The 19,695-nt window shown below is 38.9% G+C and overlaps 1 protein-coding gene and 1 non-coding gene across 2 annotated transcripts; one reads left to right on the top strand and one right to left on the bottom strand.

Moving 5' to 3' along the window:
• Window positions 1–1,118: 1,118 nt before the first annotated feature.
• On the bottom strand, window positions 1,119–8,630 carry LOC127363621 (ceramide synthase 2). The gene is made up of 11 exons (XM_051400346.1): window positions 8,464–8,630; window positions 7,312–7,482; window positions 5,924–6,041; window positions 5,083–5,201; window positions 4,816–4,873; window positions 4,624–4,674; window positions 3,978–4,070; window positions 3,559–3,687; window positions 2,541–2,650; window positions 2,273–2,426; window positions 1,119–2,098 (listed from the first exon to the last, which is right to left on the bottom strand). Exons 2-11 carry the CDS (start codon window positions 7,476–7,478, stop codon window positions 1,880–1,882), a joined length of 1,218 nt encoding a protein of 405 aa, XP_051256306.1. The 5' UTR covers window positions 7,479–7,482; window positions 8,464–8,630; the 3' UTR covers window positions 1,119–1,879.
• On the top strand, window positions 1,531–1,603 carry trnar-ccu (transfer RNA arginine (anticodon CCU)). Its single transcript has one exon. It is a non-coding gene; the product is annotated as a tRNA-Arg (tRNA).
• Window positions 8,631–19,695: the final 11,065 nt, after the last annotated feature.

Below are 19,695 nucleotides of genomic sequence, written 5' to 3' on the forward strand. Positions count from 1 at the left end.
TGATAACGTTAATCAGCGGTGGAGTAGCGCCACCTTGTGCCAGCTACGATATGCGAATTGCTGCACTCGAGCGCATTTAGAGAGTAAGATACACCGCTAGATGTCGACTCATAGACGTAACGTTAAGTAAGTACGTAAGACGTATACACATTTTAAAAAGTTATTTAAAAAAAGATAAGCGCATACCAGACATTAACGTTAACAAGATAACAGCTAATAAGAAAGCGATGCAACATGTCGGTCGAGGTAAAGTTTACATGTGCCCTCACGTTGAACTTACTGTGGGGCAGCAGGCTAGCTCTCATATTAAAGTGTGCGCTGCGATATGCTCCGTATTTAATGTTAGACCGTTAACATAAATGCACCCCACAAAGACCAAACGGTGCACGTGTAAAACTAAAAATAACATATTAACAATTGATGACTAATTTCTGCCGAGCCAGCGTTTCTTATGCACTGCACGTGGAAAGGTGTTCAGATATCATTAATTTTAACACGTTAATAGTTAACGTTAACAAAGGGTACATTTTAATCAAACCTCACTCTTCAGACGAAGAAGCCAAAAGTTGATGGTTTAAAATAAATAAATAAATAAATAAAATGTCTTATCGCTCAAATGACCAAGTTGTGTACATGGGCAGAAATCTGATCACGTGTTTGATTGGGAAAGGTGCGGCTTCACCCATACTCGAGTTTAGTTATATTTAATCAAACAGATATTACGTATATGTAACCTACATATTAACGTATATTTCATCATCTTTGAAATTATTATCTGGTATTATCTATTACAGGTAAACATTTTGAAAGCACTCAGTCTATTGTTGTCATCCTGGTCCCAACCACCAGGTGGCACTGCGGTGCAGGAGAAGCTATTCAGCATCACAGTCTGTGGTTGTATCATTGACAGTTTATATGATTGATAATATTCACACTTGGGTTGTATATGATATAGACACATTTAATCTAAATGCCCTTTAAATAAAATACTGATACTCTCTGAGGTTAATGTACACAAATCCTGCCTTGCTTTATGTTATAAACAGTCAAAACTTAACAAAGATACTTCACAGTGAACAAAATATTTCAATGTCTTAAATCACTACAAGAGACAGGCATGGCAGAGTAAAATTATGACTTTATTTCCTCCATTTAAACATCTATCGCATGTTGTGGAACAATTTGATTATTTTACAATATTAAAAAAAACACTTCTATGCGTCTGTACTGGGTCTTACATCAGCTACCAAGTTTATATCTTTTGTTTTGCTGTTTTCAAATGTGCTCTGTGAACTTGCTGAATAACAAAGAGTGCAAACAGTGTAAACAGTCTGCAGTGTAAGCTACAATGAAGAAACACCTCAGGCAGACAGGCAGGCCCCGAACATTTTCATGATCCTCTGATTGTACTTCACACACCATCTACTACCATCCCTGTCCATCTTAACTCATAAAGCCTTATAGTGTCAGTGTTACTACCGCCACTGAACAATGAACTGGGCTCACAGGGGCTCCCCAGCAGCTGCAGCAGCCCCAGTGGCCTAATGGATAAGGCACTGGCCTCCTAAGCCAGGGATTGTGGGTTCGAGTCCCATCTGGGGTGTGTAGCAGAGTGGCGCAGCGGAAGCGTGCTGGGCCCATAACCCAGAGGTCGATAGATCGAAACTATCCTCTGCTATATCAGCATTTTACAAAGACTAATGATAGAACTCTCACCGCTTTACTCGTCTAATTCCACTCTCAATTAAAAGTGAGGCACAGTGGCAGAAAAGAGGTTAATGGCTCACATCCATCCTCTATCACTCTATATGTAAACCACGGCTGTTTCAGTTTTGAGATAGCAAAAGTGGGACTTTATGTGATTAAAAAAATCCACACTTTACTGAGCTTTACGCATTCTGTCGGCTACAGACGCTCTGTGGTTGGTCAAGTTATTTAGGACACAGCTGTTAGTCAGCATAGACAGTTTGGAGTTCAAGGTGTCTTTACTTTTCTCCCAACAGTAATCTCCTTCTTGATCCACATTTTCCTTTCCTCCTTTATCATCCTCTTCCTCTTCCACCTCACTCTCTTCATCACTGCGTTCGTCTTTTTCCAGCTGGAGAGAGCAGATACAGAGTTAAACGTGCCTGACAATCTAATTCTTGGATGTTATTACTAATTTAGGACTTGACTGCATATGTCTCGTCTGTATGGAAGCTACAATGCATGGATGACAAATGTTAGTCTGCGATGCTCTGTGGTTAATTTAACTTTAACTGCTGATTCTCACCTGGCCTTTCAGGAACTTGTAGACCATGCGTAGGATTAAGCCGGCCCAGAAGATGTGAAGAGCCTGCAGCACCATCAGCAGCACGTTGAAAAAGTAGTAGCCAACAAAAGGTTCAAACACCTCCATGGACAGTACCAGGGTGGTATGGATGATTCTGTTAAATAATCAAACAATTGGAGTAATGTTGTCAACCGTGCAGCATGAAGTAGTTAAACATTCTATCGACAAAAATATAAAAACAAGAGTTAGAATCAAGAGTAAACCTTACTTGCTGGGGAAAATCACCAGGCGAGTCACGAGGAAGACCACAGCAAACACAACAAACAGTGCGTCACACGTTCTCCTCCAGCCAGAGCCGTAGTTGAACATCTTGGCAGACTGCAAAAATAGGAACGAACTGAATCGATCGAATAAATACAAACCATAACTAAAGCTGCGTGTGAAGCGAACTCATCACAGTAAACATAACATTAGTTAAATATCATGCAAAAGAGTTAATGAGCCAAGACAGGGGATCAGGATAATATCAGAAATCAGAATCAGAATCAGAAATACTTTAATAATCCCTGGGGGAAATGATTTAATTTAATTTAATAGAGAATCAGGAAAGCATGTCTTTAATAAAAGGAAAGTAGATGAGTGAATGTTGGCTTCCATATGGTGCTCTGTGCTGTACAGTATATATGTAGTATATACAGTATGTCATCAGCATCATTACTGTGTCTTTATAATAGTGCTGTTTTTGTTTATTTTCTCTTATCTTACTGAGTGCAAGAATCCAGAGAAAACCTTATAAAACAATGATTTTAAAATATTTAATTTGTTTCTTATTTACAATCCTGTGTTTTACTTACAGGTAAATCAAAGTCACCTCAGGCTGCTAGAGTACTTTTAGCTCTCAGGACTCGGTCACAGGATCCGCCTGCTGAATAGTTGAGCGTCCTGCAGGCTACTCCAGAGATCTCAGACTAGATACTTATTTTCTAAGAACAGCCTCAAGCACAGTATGAACATCTGACTGTACATTTATACAGATAACACTTTGGTAGGGTTACACAGAGGCAGAAAAATTGCCAACGTGGAGGTGAATGTATGGTGACATGTTCTAAAGAGATTAATTATATCTGTAAGGTCCCATGTGTTTAGTTTTGGCCCTAGAGACATGGGACTTTTACTTACATGGGCTGTTTTTTTGAGTCCCTCCAAGGTTACATTAAAGCAGCATTGCCTACACATCTGTGAAAATTGGTGTAATTTGTCCCGGAGTATGTGAGATTGCACGTTACCTCAAGCAGGATGTCAGAGGAGTCATGGAGCAGCATGACCAAGGTGCCGATGCGAATGTAGTTGGCACAGTAGGAGAAACTGAGCAGGAAGATGGTGGCCAAATGATGGATCACCTGTTCTTTAAAATCCTGGCAAAGCAAACATATATAGACTATCCACTCTGTAAAACAAAATGACCTTTGTGTGTCAGAAATAGAATTAAAATTCCTGCTCCTATAATCACTTATTAACCACGTGTTAAGTGAAGTTTCTCATTAAAGCAGAAGTGCAAGCCATCATGTATGAAATATGACCGGGCTGAAGCAAACCTGATAAACCTTCGCTTACGTTGTATTCTAAAGGGCAAATGTGTTGTGAGGCTACAAACTCAGCAGGGAATCCATGGTGTTTATGAATGAATGAATGTTGAGGTCCTCACCTTCCTCTTGATGTCCACAGAGATCCGGAGGAGCAAAGAGCCATAAAAACCCAACTCTAGCATGTAGTACCAGTAATGAGCTCTCTCCATGGGCTGTGGACCAAACATTATTTAAAAGTCAATAAAAAGTTATTCTAAATCCACCACTGGTTAACAACACTGAACAAAACTCAGAATGTAGAGTTAGTAATTACAGAGGTCAGTGGATTGAAACCATCCTCTGATGTTGAAATTTCTATAAAGACACTGAATATCTTTGTGTGTGTTAAAGAAAAAAATCACCAGATTCATTGATAATGAAAACAGTGTGAGGAGGGGAGTGCTGCTGCTTTTCTGCTCACATCCTTCAATTCTTGATTTGTTTAGATTTATTCAACCACATGATGAGTATTTGGAAATGGTGAGACAGAACATTCATAGTTCTCTGTAGTATGGATGATACTGGTTTTCATTTGCTCTTGAAAATAAATGAAATCTGTTTCCTTCAAACTCATATTTCAGTCAGACTACCTTTAAAAACAGATCACCTCCACATAAGACAAGGCTTTCCTCACTGTCAGAGATGCACATGTTGTAATATAGGAGGAAATGGGACAAACTGATTATCGGAAGCAGTGAGAAAATGCACAGAAATTTATGTTTTCACCTGAATCGGATATTTCCTCCAACATTCACTGCGGTCCCAGAACCAAGATCTCTGTAGAGAAAAGATAAGCTTAAAGCTAATTAATTACATTTATTATTGGATTACACTAATGGGCTTTGATTCAGGGACAAAGATATACAACAATAGTGTTATATTACTATGTTTTTGCTATAAAACGTTTTGGAAACTCACGTCAATCAAACAGGCCAGTCCAGCCACAAAGGCTGCGAGGTAGAAAAAAAACCTCCAACTGCAAAATAAAACACTTGAGATCAGAAATTTTGAACAGTGAAACAAAAGGCACCTAAGAAATGTAAAAAAGACTACAAATCAATCCACATAGCTTGATGTGCCAAGCTCTCAAGGGGTTTTTTGTGCAGTGGGTGGTGGAGTAAGTGTTTTTGAGGGAAGTCACCTGTAACCTGAACAATGAAACAGTGGTAGAGAGAAAGCACTTACGCAGCCTCACCAAACTTCTTGGTTTGACAGGGCCTGTCTTGGTTCCTGCGAAGTCTGAACCAGGTCTCGATCTGCCTCTGGGTTTTGCCACACACTGACATCAAACTAATTATGTCACTCTGAAACAATAAGGGAAGGGAGAAACGGATTAAATGGGGTATAATGAGCATAATGCAACCAGATTGAAATGATGGAACGAGATAAGAGGCAGTGCATGTTATTCTTTCCATCAGATCATTTAACTTCACTGTCCACTGAATGGACACTGGTGTCAAGTTACTCCCAAAGCATTTTGTTGTTGTTGTTGTTGTTGTTGTTGTTGTAGCAAAATGTAAAAGTGTTGTTGCTGAATAAGTGAAGTAATCTTTGGCCCCACTGGTGCTAATGATCATCTGTAGGTTTTAAACAAACAGGCCTGCTGGGATTAATTAAATTCTATATTCTATATTATGTTCTTTCTATTTCTTTCTATTATATTCTTTTTATTTTATAAATATATATGTAGAGGGAGAAAGAAAGACAGTATGAGTAATTTTATTTCCTAGTTTATCCAAAAGCTGAGAGAGAATAATGAGCGTATTTATATGACCTCTATATATACAGTGCTGGGTTTTCCCCTGGGTTTTCCAGGAACAAGGATGTATTACTATCACAACACTCATGTTTCTCTGCACTTTTCACGCAGGACATTAATCACACCAACAACTAACAAGGGTAAGTAAATTCTTAGAATGAACATTTAAAAAAACCCTCATGTTGACCCTGTTTCAGTGTGCTCTGGATTAAAATGTGCTACAAATTGAGCCGAACTGCACGCATGCAGAGGCCTTTTCAGACCAACCTGTGTCGGCTGTCTGCTCCTCTGGGTGTAAAATGACTCCAGCTTCATGGAGGGGGTTGCAGTCACTTGCAATCTATTCTTTACCCCTAAACATCTGCCCATGGGTGGGGCGAAAAACCTGAGGGGAAGGAAGACAAAAGACAGCTTATACAAATGATAACAGAACACCCACTATGGGACAGGCAGGGTGCCAGGCTGTGGTTGTTTAGCCAAAGTTAATGTAAGCCATTTACCAGCCAGTCAAAAACAAACACACATAACTGAAGGCTATGCTTTATATACAATGCACGAATTACAGTAGGTAACAAAGCACTTGTGTGTGTGTGTGTGTGTGTGTGTGTGTGTGTGTGTGTGTATGGACATGTAGTATTACCACTAAGCTTGACGCATACTTGTATTTTAGGTTAAATTTGATTGATTAACAGGAGGGAAATTTAGCATTACAGCATAATAAGCAGTCCAGAGAAGTTAAGTGGGAAAAGGATAATATATAAGTAAAAAATAAATATAAACATATATCTAGAAAACTTTACGTATTCTAAACCAATGTGCACAAATGCGATGTATGTGCAAACCTAATAGTGTACTTCTCTGATATTCCTGAGTGAAAGTGACACATTAGATTAATTATGATTAGAATATATATATATATAGAGAGAGAGATGATTAGTATGTATGCAAAATAACTATATTCAAGGATAATGTGAGAAGTAATATGAACCGTCTATACAAACATATACCTCATCTAATAAAAATGAGGTAATAGACTATAACAGAATAAAGTAGCATAGTTTAGTGGAGTAATATGACATAAAGACATTTTAACTGGGTTTAACGAACCACTAACTGTTCACTCCTGTGAATGTTACAACTGTGAACCCACTGGAGACGTAATCAAGTCAAAAACCCTGAAGACAATCTGTGTGTGTGAGTGTGTGTTTGTGTGTGTGTGAAAAAAAGAAGTGCCTGTGAGGCTTGTTTGCACTCATAACAACCCCACAGCGCTGTTGCTACCTAAAATTGATGAAAGAGATGTTTTCAAGCTGATAACTGGGCATGTGTTTCATTAGATTTTGGAAATTAAACTACTAAAAAGCATTTCATGCAAACAGAATTTGATCTACATCTATAATTTACTTTCATTAAATATCCTCCATTCAAGAAAAAGAACATTTCCATTTTGCCAAGTCAAATAATACTCTTCGATTGTGTTGAGAGATGATTGTATTTCTTATTAAACAAGGAATGTGGGCATTATTGCAGGTCAGGCGGGATAAGTGTTTAATTGCCTGGCCACACGGACAACAATGGCCCGTCCTGTAAAGGATACGGCCCAAACACATCACCTGGATATTTACAGAATGAAGCGAGTTGTTGTTGTGTTTTACCTCTCAAACACGTAGCGCAGGGCGACAAAGCCCAGTGCGAGTGGCAGAGCTATGAGAAGGTCCTGGGGTAGTGGTCGATCAGAGTCTGCCAGCTGTTCCATGTCCTTCCAGGTCACACCTGGAGGAAGCCAGTAGTCCTGCCTCCATAAGTCAGGCAGCAGGTCCATTGCGCTGTGGACGGACACGAAGAGGAAGGAGTGAACATGGTGAACATGGATTCCACATAGTTGAGCCTAAGCCCAACCAGATATGATTTCTTCTGAGCAGTCTGGTACTTGGATTTGATTTGGTATATAGGGGAAGACACAATGCAGCAAGCAGTGAGAGTGTAGGGCTGCAGCCAACAGTTATTTTCAAATCTTTGGATTATGTTCTTGATGAATTGATTTATTTGGGCCATAAAATGTCAAATGTTAAAAATGAAAGATCGTCTGTTTAATGTCACAGATAACTAAAGAAAATAGAAAATTTTAAAAGCTGAAATCAGAGAATTAGTACATTTATTATTTTTAAAAATGACTCAAAACAAATAATTATCAAAACAATTGTTTACATAATCATTGCTTTCAAACCAGAATGAGACCTCAGGGACCTCTGAATCACTTAATTATTTATTTACTTTTTGTGGGGGGTGTGTGTGTGTGTGTGTGTGTGTGTGTGTGTGTGTGTGGTAGTGCACAAACAATAGGTAGGTAGGGTAGCATATGAAAGAGAAGTAAAAAGAGGAAATCATCATAAACATCCTAAGAGCTTATTGACAATATGGGATAATATTTGCATATCTGTCTCTACCTCACATACCATCAAAATATTATTACTGTCATAAATAAGTCCCAACAAAGGATAAAAACAGCACATTAAGTTTAACATCCTTTAGGAGTATTAGTCTGTCAATAATGCCATAAAACAGCCATGCAGTTCACAAAGCTGTGGAACAAAGACCCTAAAGTAATAGCAGACTGTATTATAAATGCCAGAATAAAACTAGGGAGCACTATACAAGTTTATAGAGGAATATGAAGTATTGTGCTGTTTTTGTTAAAACCCAGACTGACAACAAACAGAGGTACAGTCTAATTACTATTTTCAACGACAAACACATGAAGTTGTAGATAATCTGCTGGAAGAAGAAACAGCAGAATAGGAACTCACCTGGCGGCCGCTCTGTGGAGATGATGGACGGATCAATCCTGAGGACAGAAGAATAAAATCCACCTGCAACTGTGACTTTTTTCTTTTCAGCCTTATTTGCCTGTCGATGCGCCTCGGTACCGCTGTATCCTGTGTCTTAACGACTACACCAGAGAAGAAGTGAGCCGTTCAGTCATCACGGTTCACGTGTCAATTTACGCACGATGACGAGGAGCACTGGGGCTACTCCTTTCAAAATAATACACACTTGTAAAAAAAAACAAACAAAAAAAAACCAACAACGTTGCACTTTTAAATGTTTTAAGGCACCGAAATGAAACGTGTTTGCAAAGAAACCTTGTCTGTTTTTTTTTTTCCAAAAGCACTTTTCCCGAATACACAACACAATAAGACAAATGGCTCATAAGGGTGTGGTTGGTTAAACTACTGAAGACGAGCCATGGTCGGTCATAACATATCAGCCAGCAAAATGAGGGCAGTATTTGCTTAAAATCCCTTTTTTATTTTAACCCATGTTTCTTCACAATTCTGCACAGTAAATATACAATAATGGCTCGTACATGTAACTTAGGTGTGCCTTGATTCTGAAAGCTTCCGGTCTTGTCGGTCTTTTTCTAACAGGATGATGTAACTTGATGGTTGTGCTGCTAATGAAACACCTGGGGCGTCTCCTGCTCATAACCTATTAACTCAGCATGGGTAACAAAGGAGATACAGGGCATTAGTAGGCTATTATATAGTTGTCTAATAACATAAACTGAAATGGTTTAGGCTAAAATTGGTGTTATATTAACTTATAACTTACCCTAAACATGAATTGAGTTAACATACTGTATTTAGTAGGCCTTTATTATGTGTCCAAGTTCACAGATGTAGCCTAAAAGTAAGAAAGCAAGAGCTTGCTTTCATGTTGTGTCCCTACTAATGTCTAAAGTGTAGCTTCTGAAAGAAGAAATAACACATTCATTCTATTACAAAGTTGAATTCATGTGCAATAAAAAGCCCTCAGTTACCGGAGTTTTTCTGCTCCAGCCTCACTTGGTCTCCTCAGCAGTAGCTAATGCTAGCTGAGGTTAGCAAACTATTGCTGTGTTACTGACTTTGTGACCTTTGATGTTATTCATATTTAATTAATTAGTATCTTTTCAATAAACTGTAAATACTCTTTAAACTAAGTTGACATGAGAGTAAATAACAATGCAGTACCTTCCAGTAAATGCTTGACTAAACTTAGCCCAACTTTGTGTCTCTCATGTTATTACATTCAAAAGATTATATATGAGTAGCACAGCCTGGGCTAGACTAAACTATGCATTGTATCACGTTGCATTTCCTAATACTCTGTTGTAGGTTGACTTCCCCTAGGTTACCACCCGCTAGGACAGCAGCTGATTGACACCCACAGCAACAATCGCAGACACTTCCAAGACTTCATAGTTTGAAGGTAAACACGCCTCCCCAAGTGTGTGCATATCCCGGATGTCGAGCACACAAACTTTACTTTGAACCATTGTGTGTGCTATAATACAAACACACCCTCCTTAAAGCACACACAAGCACATCATTTTTATAAACCCATGCAAACACAGACACACACTCCAGTCGTCCTCATACCATCCTCCTCTTCAACCAACACTGTCAGCTGATAGTCTTGTCAGGGTGGGGGACACGCAGGCTCTCTGCTGATAACATCTAAGATGTTATGCAGATGAACTTCTCTTTGTGTCATGCCATCATCATTGTGTCAACATCGGCCAGGATCACAGCTGTCTCAATCTCAAGCACAGGTGTATTATTCAGTCATCAATGTGTAAAGTCTGTAATAATTGTGTGTATTGGGAGAGAGATTTTGTGTGCATTTTACAGCAGACAAACATGATTTGCATGCGTTTGTGGGCTTTGCCTAACTTCTGCTTGTATTTGTGTGTGCTGTGTCTGTGCGTGGGGGGTTGTACGTTTAAATGTGTTTCTATGCATTTCTGTGGGACGGAGTCACATTACCAGAAAAATAGCCTTTGCACATTCAGGAAGATATTTGCATACGTACTGTGTGCACCTGTTTCGTCTGTTGGTCCACAAACTGAGATAGAGACACAGATCCCTTGCTTCCTGATGGGAAATACAAGAGAGTTAATCAAATCAGCTGAGCCTGCAACACCAGCCAATAAACATTTGTCTTTCACAAAAGCAGATATTTGTATGTTCCTGTTTTTGATTAATGCTATACAACTAAAGTATGATAGTGTTAGCAGTAACAGTATTTATATACGCCCTCAACCACAGTAATATCATGACATATGGTGACACAGAACAATTTTTGCCACATCAAGCCTGAGTCTCGCTGTCTGATGACCCAGCCTTATTTTCATATCTGTGTGCACATGTACATGTGTGAGTGGGTGATGGGAACTGAGTGCCTTTGTTGTTTTATCAAGGAAGTAAATTCTCAGAACCCACTGAAGCAAAATCTGTTCTGTTAATTGCCGAACTAATGAGGTGGGGGTGTTGCACTGTGCTTCCAACCATCTGTTGGAGTCTGATAAACTGAGAGGGCTGTTGTAGTCCTGTTACCAAAGTCTGGCTGTGCAATGTTTGTGCAAGGTTTATCACTACAGATAACTTGCCCTGACTAATTTCCTTACTAATACCCAGTCAGTAAGACTATGTAAAACAACATTAACATCAAAATTGTGTTTCTATGCTCCATGCACCCTTATAAGTTGCAGGTATTCAATAACCAGAGAATATTAGGACCAGATCAGACCAGACCGTCTCTCAACTAGGTGGAAAGACATTTCATTCCAATCCACAGTTGTCAACCTCCTGATGATGCTACAGGACACATTCAGGGAATCATAATAGTCATTAGGATTAGGATATTTCAGTCTGGACCAAATGACTGACTGCCTTCCCTGGAGCAACGCCATTAGCATGGGTTAGGGTTAATGTGTGCTGATGTTTATCTTTAAGTAATAAAATACTGTGCTGGGCTAATACGAGTTCATATCAGAACAATTCTCAGATGAATGTACTGTGGAAATGGACTAATTCATTATTTAGCCTTCGAAAGGTATTTTGAGTAAAGGATTGTATCCATTATGTGTTATGTGTTTTCTCATAGTGTAGAGGCACATTTGAACACTGATTGATCCCTCATTGATAACTGGACTTGTAGTTCTCACAGTATCCTGTGGAGGTCTCAGCTCACCAGATGGCTAAGTTCCTGAGTGAGAGTGCTCACAAACCCAAACAAAGGTCAGGGAGATCTACCAGGAATGATAAAGCTGTAAAAGTTAAATATGGGGAAATCCTACTGAAAAAAAAAAAAAAGAAAATTCAATCAGGAAAAGCACCTTAAAATAAATAGAACTACATTTCAAAAACAATTAGGAGGTAAAAGACTATCTTTGATATGTGAGTTCCATGTCATGCTTACTTAAATTACTTATATAATATTCCAAACTCTTGTTTAGTACTTTTTCTGTTGTTATTGTGGGATCTTTTAAAAAACCCTACTACTCGCAGTGGTTGCTCTTATGTATGTTTCTCTCTCTTCTCTTCTTCTTTTTCTCTATCCAAACAAGCTGATTGCTGTGATGAGGGTCCAAGCCACTCAGCGTAGGGATGTATTTCATCTGTGTGTGTGGGGGGGGGATCTGACTGCAAGAGGGCCGTTCATTGTAATTAACTGACTGTGTCTTTATGAGCCTCCAATTGATTATTCGATTGATCTCATTTGCTTTAAATCTTGCCAATATTGATTATAGGGCAGCAGTGAAGACAGCCTTTGCTCAAGTAAAAGTTTGTGTGTGTGTGTGTGTGTGTGTGTGTGTGTGTGTGTGTGTGTGTGTGTGTGCGGATATGTATTACTCATGTTGTGGGGACATAAATCTGTTTACACAGTCACATTGTGTGGACTCACCTTCATTTTGAGGACAGAATGTCCTCATAAAGTAAAACATAAAGACTTAAGGTTAGTGGAAGGGTTGGGGTTAGCCAAGTAGGGATTTGGATCAGGATAAGCCTCTAGGAAATGAATGTAAGTCAATGTAATATCATCTGAAGCGATGGAGACATAACTGTGTGTGTGTGTGTGTGTGTGTGTGTGTGTGTGTGTGTGTGTGTGTGTGTGTGTGTGTGTGTGTGTGCGTGTATTGCAAGTGTGTACGGTAATGAAACTTTCTAAAATCAAGACAAGACAAAAGCATTTATTTAATAAAAAAACTGAATGCCACTTTAAAGAAACATTAGGAAAAAAAAGTCCTCATCCAGGAAGTTGGTCAAGATAAAATAGTTTGGTATTAATAAACAGTCTTTCAGTCATCATTAAGCAAACAAATCAACCTTCTAACAAATCAGTAAAGTATCAGTACTAAACTTTATTTCAGTTTAAGGACTTTACAGTATAATAAGGGCAGCAACAATTTTACAAAACAAGTGGCAAAAGGAGCAGTAACATCATTAGTATGAAATACATATTAGCTTTTCTCATATTTCTACAGGCACTGTTGAACAGATTTGGCTGGTGCACTGGATGGGGCCTAAAGGCAAAAAGGATTAGGCAGAGGAAATTGGTATACATGCATTTCATAATAACACTTTATATGATACATATTCAGTCAGTGCTGTGACCCCCTGCACTGAGCCCCATAAGCCTCTTAAAGGGAGAGCGACATGAAACAGCACAACTCCAAATAAAATGTGTTGTATTAACTGTTATGTATTATAAACTTTAGCTTTTCTACTGGGATTAGACTTTAATTTAGGACACAGTGAATTTTAAACAAAACAAAGTAATATGAATAGCAGCTAATTTTTAGTTTTAGTTTAGAATCTTTGGTTAATTAGAAATCATTTTACCTGAGGATAATCTTAGAGGTGGTAAAAATGCCTCACAATATCCAGCATGGTTCACATTAAAAATAAATGTACAAAAAAGTTTTCTAGTTCCAGAGAAACATTGACATCTTCTACGATTTTGGTTCAATTACAAAAAAAGCTTAAAAATAAAATGTCATTTTCACATTTAAATTAACATATAAAGTTGACAGTCTTGTCTCTAAATCTGCATTAATTAATTAATCTGCATACTAGTTATGTCTAAATTACTTCCATGTCTGCCCTAAACTCATTTAATTTCTCTCTTATTTAATAAGGACCTCTCTCCCAGCAGCTCTGCTCTCTATTTATAATTCAGCCCTGGGATTCGCAAAAACATTATAGAATTACACAATGACATGATAAACGTAATGCTGTATACTGATCATTGTCTTCCTGCACTGTTTGTCACTCTTAAAGCTGCAGTGTAATATCATACACAGCATATGTATTTGTAACTGTCATTATCATGACAGTTTGCATTACCCCAACCACAGACGCTGTAACAAACTGCAGTTTCTCTCATTTTCAGGAGCTGAAAATTTGGAAACAGAAGCACAACAAACCTCATCAACCAAGAGTCCCTCAAAAGAACCTTTACATATACCGCTTATCATCTCCTGCTCACTCCTCATCTTTACACCAGTGCATAATCAAACTGTCCTCTGTCCAACCCCTCTTTATGGTCCGTCCATGATGATGCTGGCATGCTGCTGTAGGGATCTAACAAGATACGGATGCAGCGAACGAGGAGAAAGAGCAGCAGCAGCACGAGGAGGCCAACAAAACACAGGGCCGATCCCTGCTCGGGGTGCCCTGCCACTGGCTGCAGCGCCGTCGGGCCCCTGGGGAACCCGGGCGGAGCAGGAGAGGAGAGATCATAGTCCACAACCCAGTAGTTTGTGTCGCTCATCTTGGAAGTGAGGGAACGTTTTGGAGGTTAAAATCGTTTACTGTGTGAGTTTTATTTTGCGGTTAGAAGCTGTTAGGGATGGCATGGCTCTGTATGGTCATCTTTGTTTCTGAGTGTGCTCCAGAGGGAGATCACATAGTGAAATCTGGCAGATGTCAACCAATTGAACCCAACCACAGTGTTTCCCACGAGCCAAGGGGCAAAGAAATTGTTCCTGCAGAAATAACGCACACGAGGCAAATCAGTAGTGCAAATTAATAAGCCCTCTGGTGAGCACAGCAGCAAGCTGAGGCATGTCGGTGAGGTTTAATTAGATTCAGATGGCTGCTGTTCACTGTCTCCCACATAGACTCACATGCTCTCCTGAGAAGCTAACAATACAAAAGCTGAGCTCACTATTTCAACTTCAGCTCATTGGCATGGCCCTCTGTTCATTTGTCAATATTTTAAGTTTCATCCAACAGCAGCCCTAGAGGGGTACATTTGCAAAGGATTGTGTTGCGGCACTTCAAAAAACGTTTTTTTGTACTGAATCCCTTGAATGGTTTGGTTGTGTTGCAATGACTTGCTGATTTACTGAAAGGGCATCTATTTTTATATCATCATCACCAGGAACCTCTTCATTTGGGGATTCACTCATCAAGATACCTGAGAGAAAAAAGCAAAGATAAGACGCAAGATTAGTGAGTGAGTTAACAGCATGCAGAGGTGCTGAATGGAGAGAAACGTCTGATTGATTAGGGAGTTCAGAGCCTGAGAGAGGCCTTAGAAATCAAGGAATATAGATTTTTACTATTTCAGAGCCTGAAGTGAGGTGTTTTCAAGGGGCCCTTGTCAACACACAGTCTCGCTTTAAACTGTCATTACATACTCTCTCCAGTCTTCTAATACTTCTTGTGAGAAAAATAACTGAGACAAGGCAGAAGCACTACCCTCTGCTGAACTCAGGTACAACATAGTACAAGATAAATAAATCACACACTGATGAGGGAAGAGAAAAATGTGCGGAAAACCCTTAGAGAGTTGCTGCACTCTTGCACAGAAACACTCTCTGTAGCCTCTTTAATGGGCTGTGGAGTGGAGAGACATTTCCTGCTGTAGGTGCACTCCCAAGTCAGCAGATTCTATTCCAGGAGGCTTCGTCTCCCTCCTTACCACCCCGCCGATTCTCGCAAAGACACGTTGATAGCTCCCCTGCTCTCCGGATGATGGGACTAAAGGGCCGAGCGAAGCTTTAATAGGGGGCTTGAAGACATAATGAAGGAAACTGCCTGCCTCAGAATCAATTATCAAATGGCCTGTGGTTACATCAGGCTGAACAGCTCAGGTAACTGCATGTATCGAAGGGAACTAAATGAAGACTCAAAAGTCAATACAGAGCCATGAAGCAGGCATGAAGTTTACACAACAAGACAAAACATTTGTCAGTCAGTAAGTGCAAACCAGTTAGAACAAGGCTGCGAATGAAAGCTGGAAAATAGCAGTTGAATGAGATGATAAAAAAGTTAGCTGAGAGTATCTACGCAGTCAGAATGTAGTTATGCAACACAACACAATTTTTTCTAGCCACTGCAACTCTACATCACAGTGTACTTTATGCTACATTGGCAGAATATACAGTGGTAGGGAGGGTTACATTAATTAAGCTCCATGCTACTGCTATGCTGCTTTTTATTCCAAGACCAAACCTCTTCACAAGTCAGTAAGTCAAATAAAACACTTTTTTTAATATCACAAAAATATATACAAATATACAAAAATATCTAGTTATTCATACGTAGACTCTGCAGATATGGGGACCCATTAAAGATGGACAGTGTCCAAAGGTGACCAGGGAAGTCACTGTATGTTTTTAGGTCACTCACAAACTCTGCAGATTACACAAGATCGAAATGATATACTAACAGGACAGAACTAAGAACGAGGTCGGAAACACAGTCGCATTGACAAGTAAAAACAAATACAGCCTTAAAGAATATAAAGAGAGGACAACATTAATTTCATGGCCCATAGATCCTCATTGAGAAGCCAGCTTTGGTTCCTAAGCAGCAGATAAATCACACTGCTGGACCACATCTGATTTACACATATAATAAAAAATAAAAGACTTTTAACTATTCCAGAGCCCATATTGGATGAAATATTTGGACGACTGTCAGAGAACCACATATTTTCATTTAAAAGCAGCAATAAAATAGAGTAAAAAGTAGATTTACGAAAGCCTCAAGCAGCCATGCCAATGAATTCTGATGACAGATCACATGCAGTGACATATGGTGTTCTTCTTAGCTGTAATACCTGTAATACCTCCAGTTTATACCTGTGGATTATGTCGGCAGCTTTGAAAATGTCAAGGACTTCTCCTGATAAAAATGGTGAATAAACCCTGAATGTGGGACTCCCAGGCTAAAACAAAGCCAAATATCTACAGTTTAAGCTCTGTCATGTAACTTTTTTGATTTTATAGCATGTAAAACTTTTACTTCAGTGTGTGTAATTATGTTGTCTTTCTTTAATCCCTGCTGCTGGTGATCTCTGATTATATCACCCCAAAGACTGTCTGTAGTTTAATGTTTATTCTTCTAGTCAAAAGCAATAAAACTTCTTGATCACAGAAACAAGCGGACGTGGTTAAAAGATTCAGAGACAGGCAGTTTAAACTTTCAAAAAAAAAAAAAAAAGCAGGAAGAAGCAGATGATTTTATTCTCCTTTTAAAACTTACTACTGTCACTGTATTTCAAAAATGCAGGAAATAAGTAGTCATCCAGTGAATCTGCCTTTATGTGATCTGATATCACATGTACAGTTTAAAATGTTGGTGCCTTAAGAAAGCACAATCAACTGCAGTAATTATGTATATATATATATATATATATATATATATATATATATATATATATATATATATATATGTGAGGCTGTCTATACTGTATTACAGGTTAGCAGGGCAGTCAAGTGGATCACCCATGTATAAATAAGAGATACATTAAGTATTTTTCTTTCATTTAAAACGTTTATTTGCATAACATTGCCCAGTGTAATGTGACGTGATGTCACACAACAGCACAACGTAACACCCTGCCACTATAATCCATAAAGTAACACCAGGGCATGCTGACATCCACAGCTCCACACTGACTTCTACATACAAAAGTTCACTTATGACAAACAAAGCCATCATTATCGCATCCTTCTAGTGACAAAGTGGAAGGACAATCAGATTAGAGAACTTACTTTCAGGCTGGTGATGATGATGATGATGATGATGATCCTGCAGCAGCAGCAGCAGCTGTTCAGCACCGCGGACAGCTCCGGACTCTTCAGGTCTGAACCACTGACAGTGTGTATGAACTCTGTCACCTCCTCTGCTTCGTCGGGAGCTTTAAGCCCGCTAAGTTTGAGGGATCCGCCCCACCTCCCTCACTCCCTGCCCACTTATGACTGTCCCTGTACGGACTGCACACATAATCTTTTCGTTTGGATGAGTAAAGCGCCGAAAGCCGTGTGTGGCTTCTGCATTATGTAAGAGGACTGCGTGGGGCATGGACACTGAGGGGCCAGACATAGTGCCACTGTGTTTTATTGTTGTTTACTCCAAAATAATAACTCTCAGATTCTCTTAGAATATCCCGGTACGAATAAAAAACAACGAAACTTAGTTGACCGGTGCGCAGGAACGATATCATAAAAGTAAAGACTGCATTTGCTTATAAATAGCTATTGTACAGTTTTGGTTAAACATATCGATGGTCCACCAAGAAGATGTCATATGTTGTACAAAGTGTAGAGCACATCCAAGACAAATCTGTAATTTTGGGGTATATAAATAAAACTGAGTAGATTTAACTATAACTTTAGTCCCGTTACCCTTCTTAGAATTTATTAAAAGACAAATTTGATGAGGCCGCTGCAAGGGCGTTAGAGGTACCACTGAAGACATTGAGGTCCAATATAGAAATATATACCAGTAATTTTTTTCTAGGAAGTTTTTTTTAGCACCCATGGGAGAGTTTTTATACAGTCAAAAAGTATACAGTATACTGTACAAGAATGTACAAATGTTTTGGCTGATTACAGTATTTCTAAGCCCAACAGGATTCAGTCATTTTCCACCAGAATATTTTTCCTGGAAGCTTGGAAAGAGCTTTGAAACAGCATAAATTAAACTTGAACTGTTTGTTTTAAAGCTTTATAATTTCCTAGAACATTTCTTTTAAGATATGTAATATAATAGTAATATTATGGTTGTAAATACAAACAATATTTTGACATTATTATTTATTATTATTATTATTATTATTATTATTTTAGTTGTGTTTTTGAGCAGTTGTTGCTTGTAGTAATTTCTTAAAAATAACTGCACCATTTACATAAAACATACAGAAAATATAACTGAACAAGTAAAGATATCTTAGAGTCTCTTTGGTGTTGTGCTATGCCTTTGTTTGGGTTTAAAACATATATGGTTGAATTAACCTGCTCCTAGGCCTTGAGGGAAAAATGAACTGTGGGCCCCCACTGGCCACCCACTCTCCAGGTTTGCTGTGCTGCTGGTAGTTTGTAGTAATTTATTTAAACACACACTGATGTAGGAATAAGTACCATATAAAGGGAATAGAAACTATTGGTGAAGCTAGAATTCAATTAGATCAGATTTCAGAACCAGATGTCTACAAAACAAAACTGTCTACAAAACAGTGCTGCTGATCAGATAATAATGCAGGTAACATCTTTTCACCTTTTCAAGGTGCTTTCATTTAATTTTTTATTAATTCCCCAAACTGGTGGGTAGGATGCCCCACAAGTAAAGAGCCCTTGGCCAGTTGTTCACTTTGCCCTGGTAATCTTCACTTCCTTACAACATAATACTGTGGTTTGTTTGTAATAAAGTAGGTCTAGGCAAACTTTATTAATAGTTGCTTTAAGAGGTAACAAATTGAGTCCTATAGATTGCATATGCTTAAAGCAAGACTTCATTACTGTAGGTAAGATGACTGCTTTGCAAGTTTTGCTGAACTATAAGAAAATACATGATCAAGATGTGGAACAAAACAAGTAGAGCAACCTGACTGTGCCTGTGGCTTAGCTCCAAACACTCACTGTGAGAAGTAATTAATTGACACAATTAAAACTGTACAAACACTGGGACAGATTGCCGTCCATACACATCCACATCTCCCCCGCCTGAGGCCGCATGGGCTCTCCCTGTAGGTTTAATTAATAGTCAGTGGATTGTAACACTGTCCTGAAGGGGCTCATAATCAAATCACACTGAGCAGTTCTCCGGCAGGCCGCCCACTGGGGTCATAATTGATAAGCCTGTAAGGTTATGAAATTCAACAAATCCGTCACTATCCTTATAGTTACAGATGGTACACCGGGAGGTCAAGCTGTGGTTAAGGGAACAGACGTGAGTCACCACTACAGGATATATGGACCT

Source organism: Dicentrarchus labrax, unplaced genomic scaffold (assembly GCF_905237075.1).
Source record: "Dicentrarchus labrax unplaced genomic scaffold, dlabrax2021, whole genome shotgun sequence".
NCBI lineage: Eukaryota > Metazoa > Chordata > Actinopteri > Moronidae > Dicentrarchus > Dicentrarchus labrax.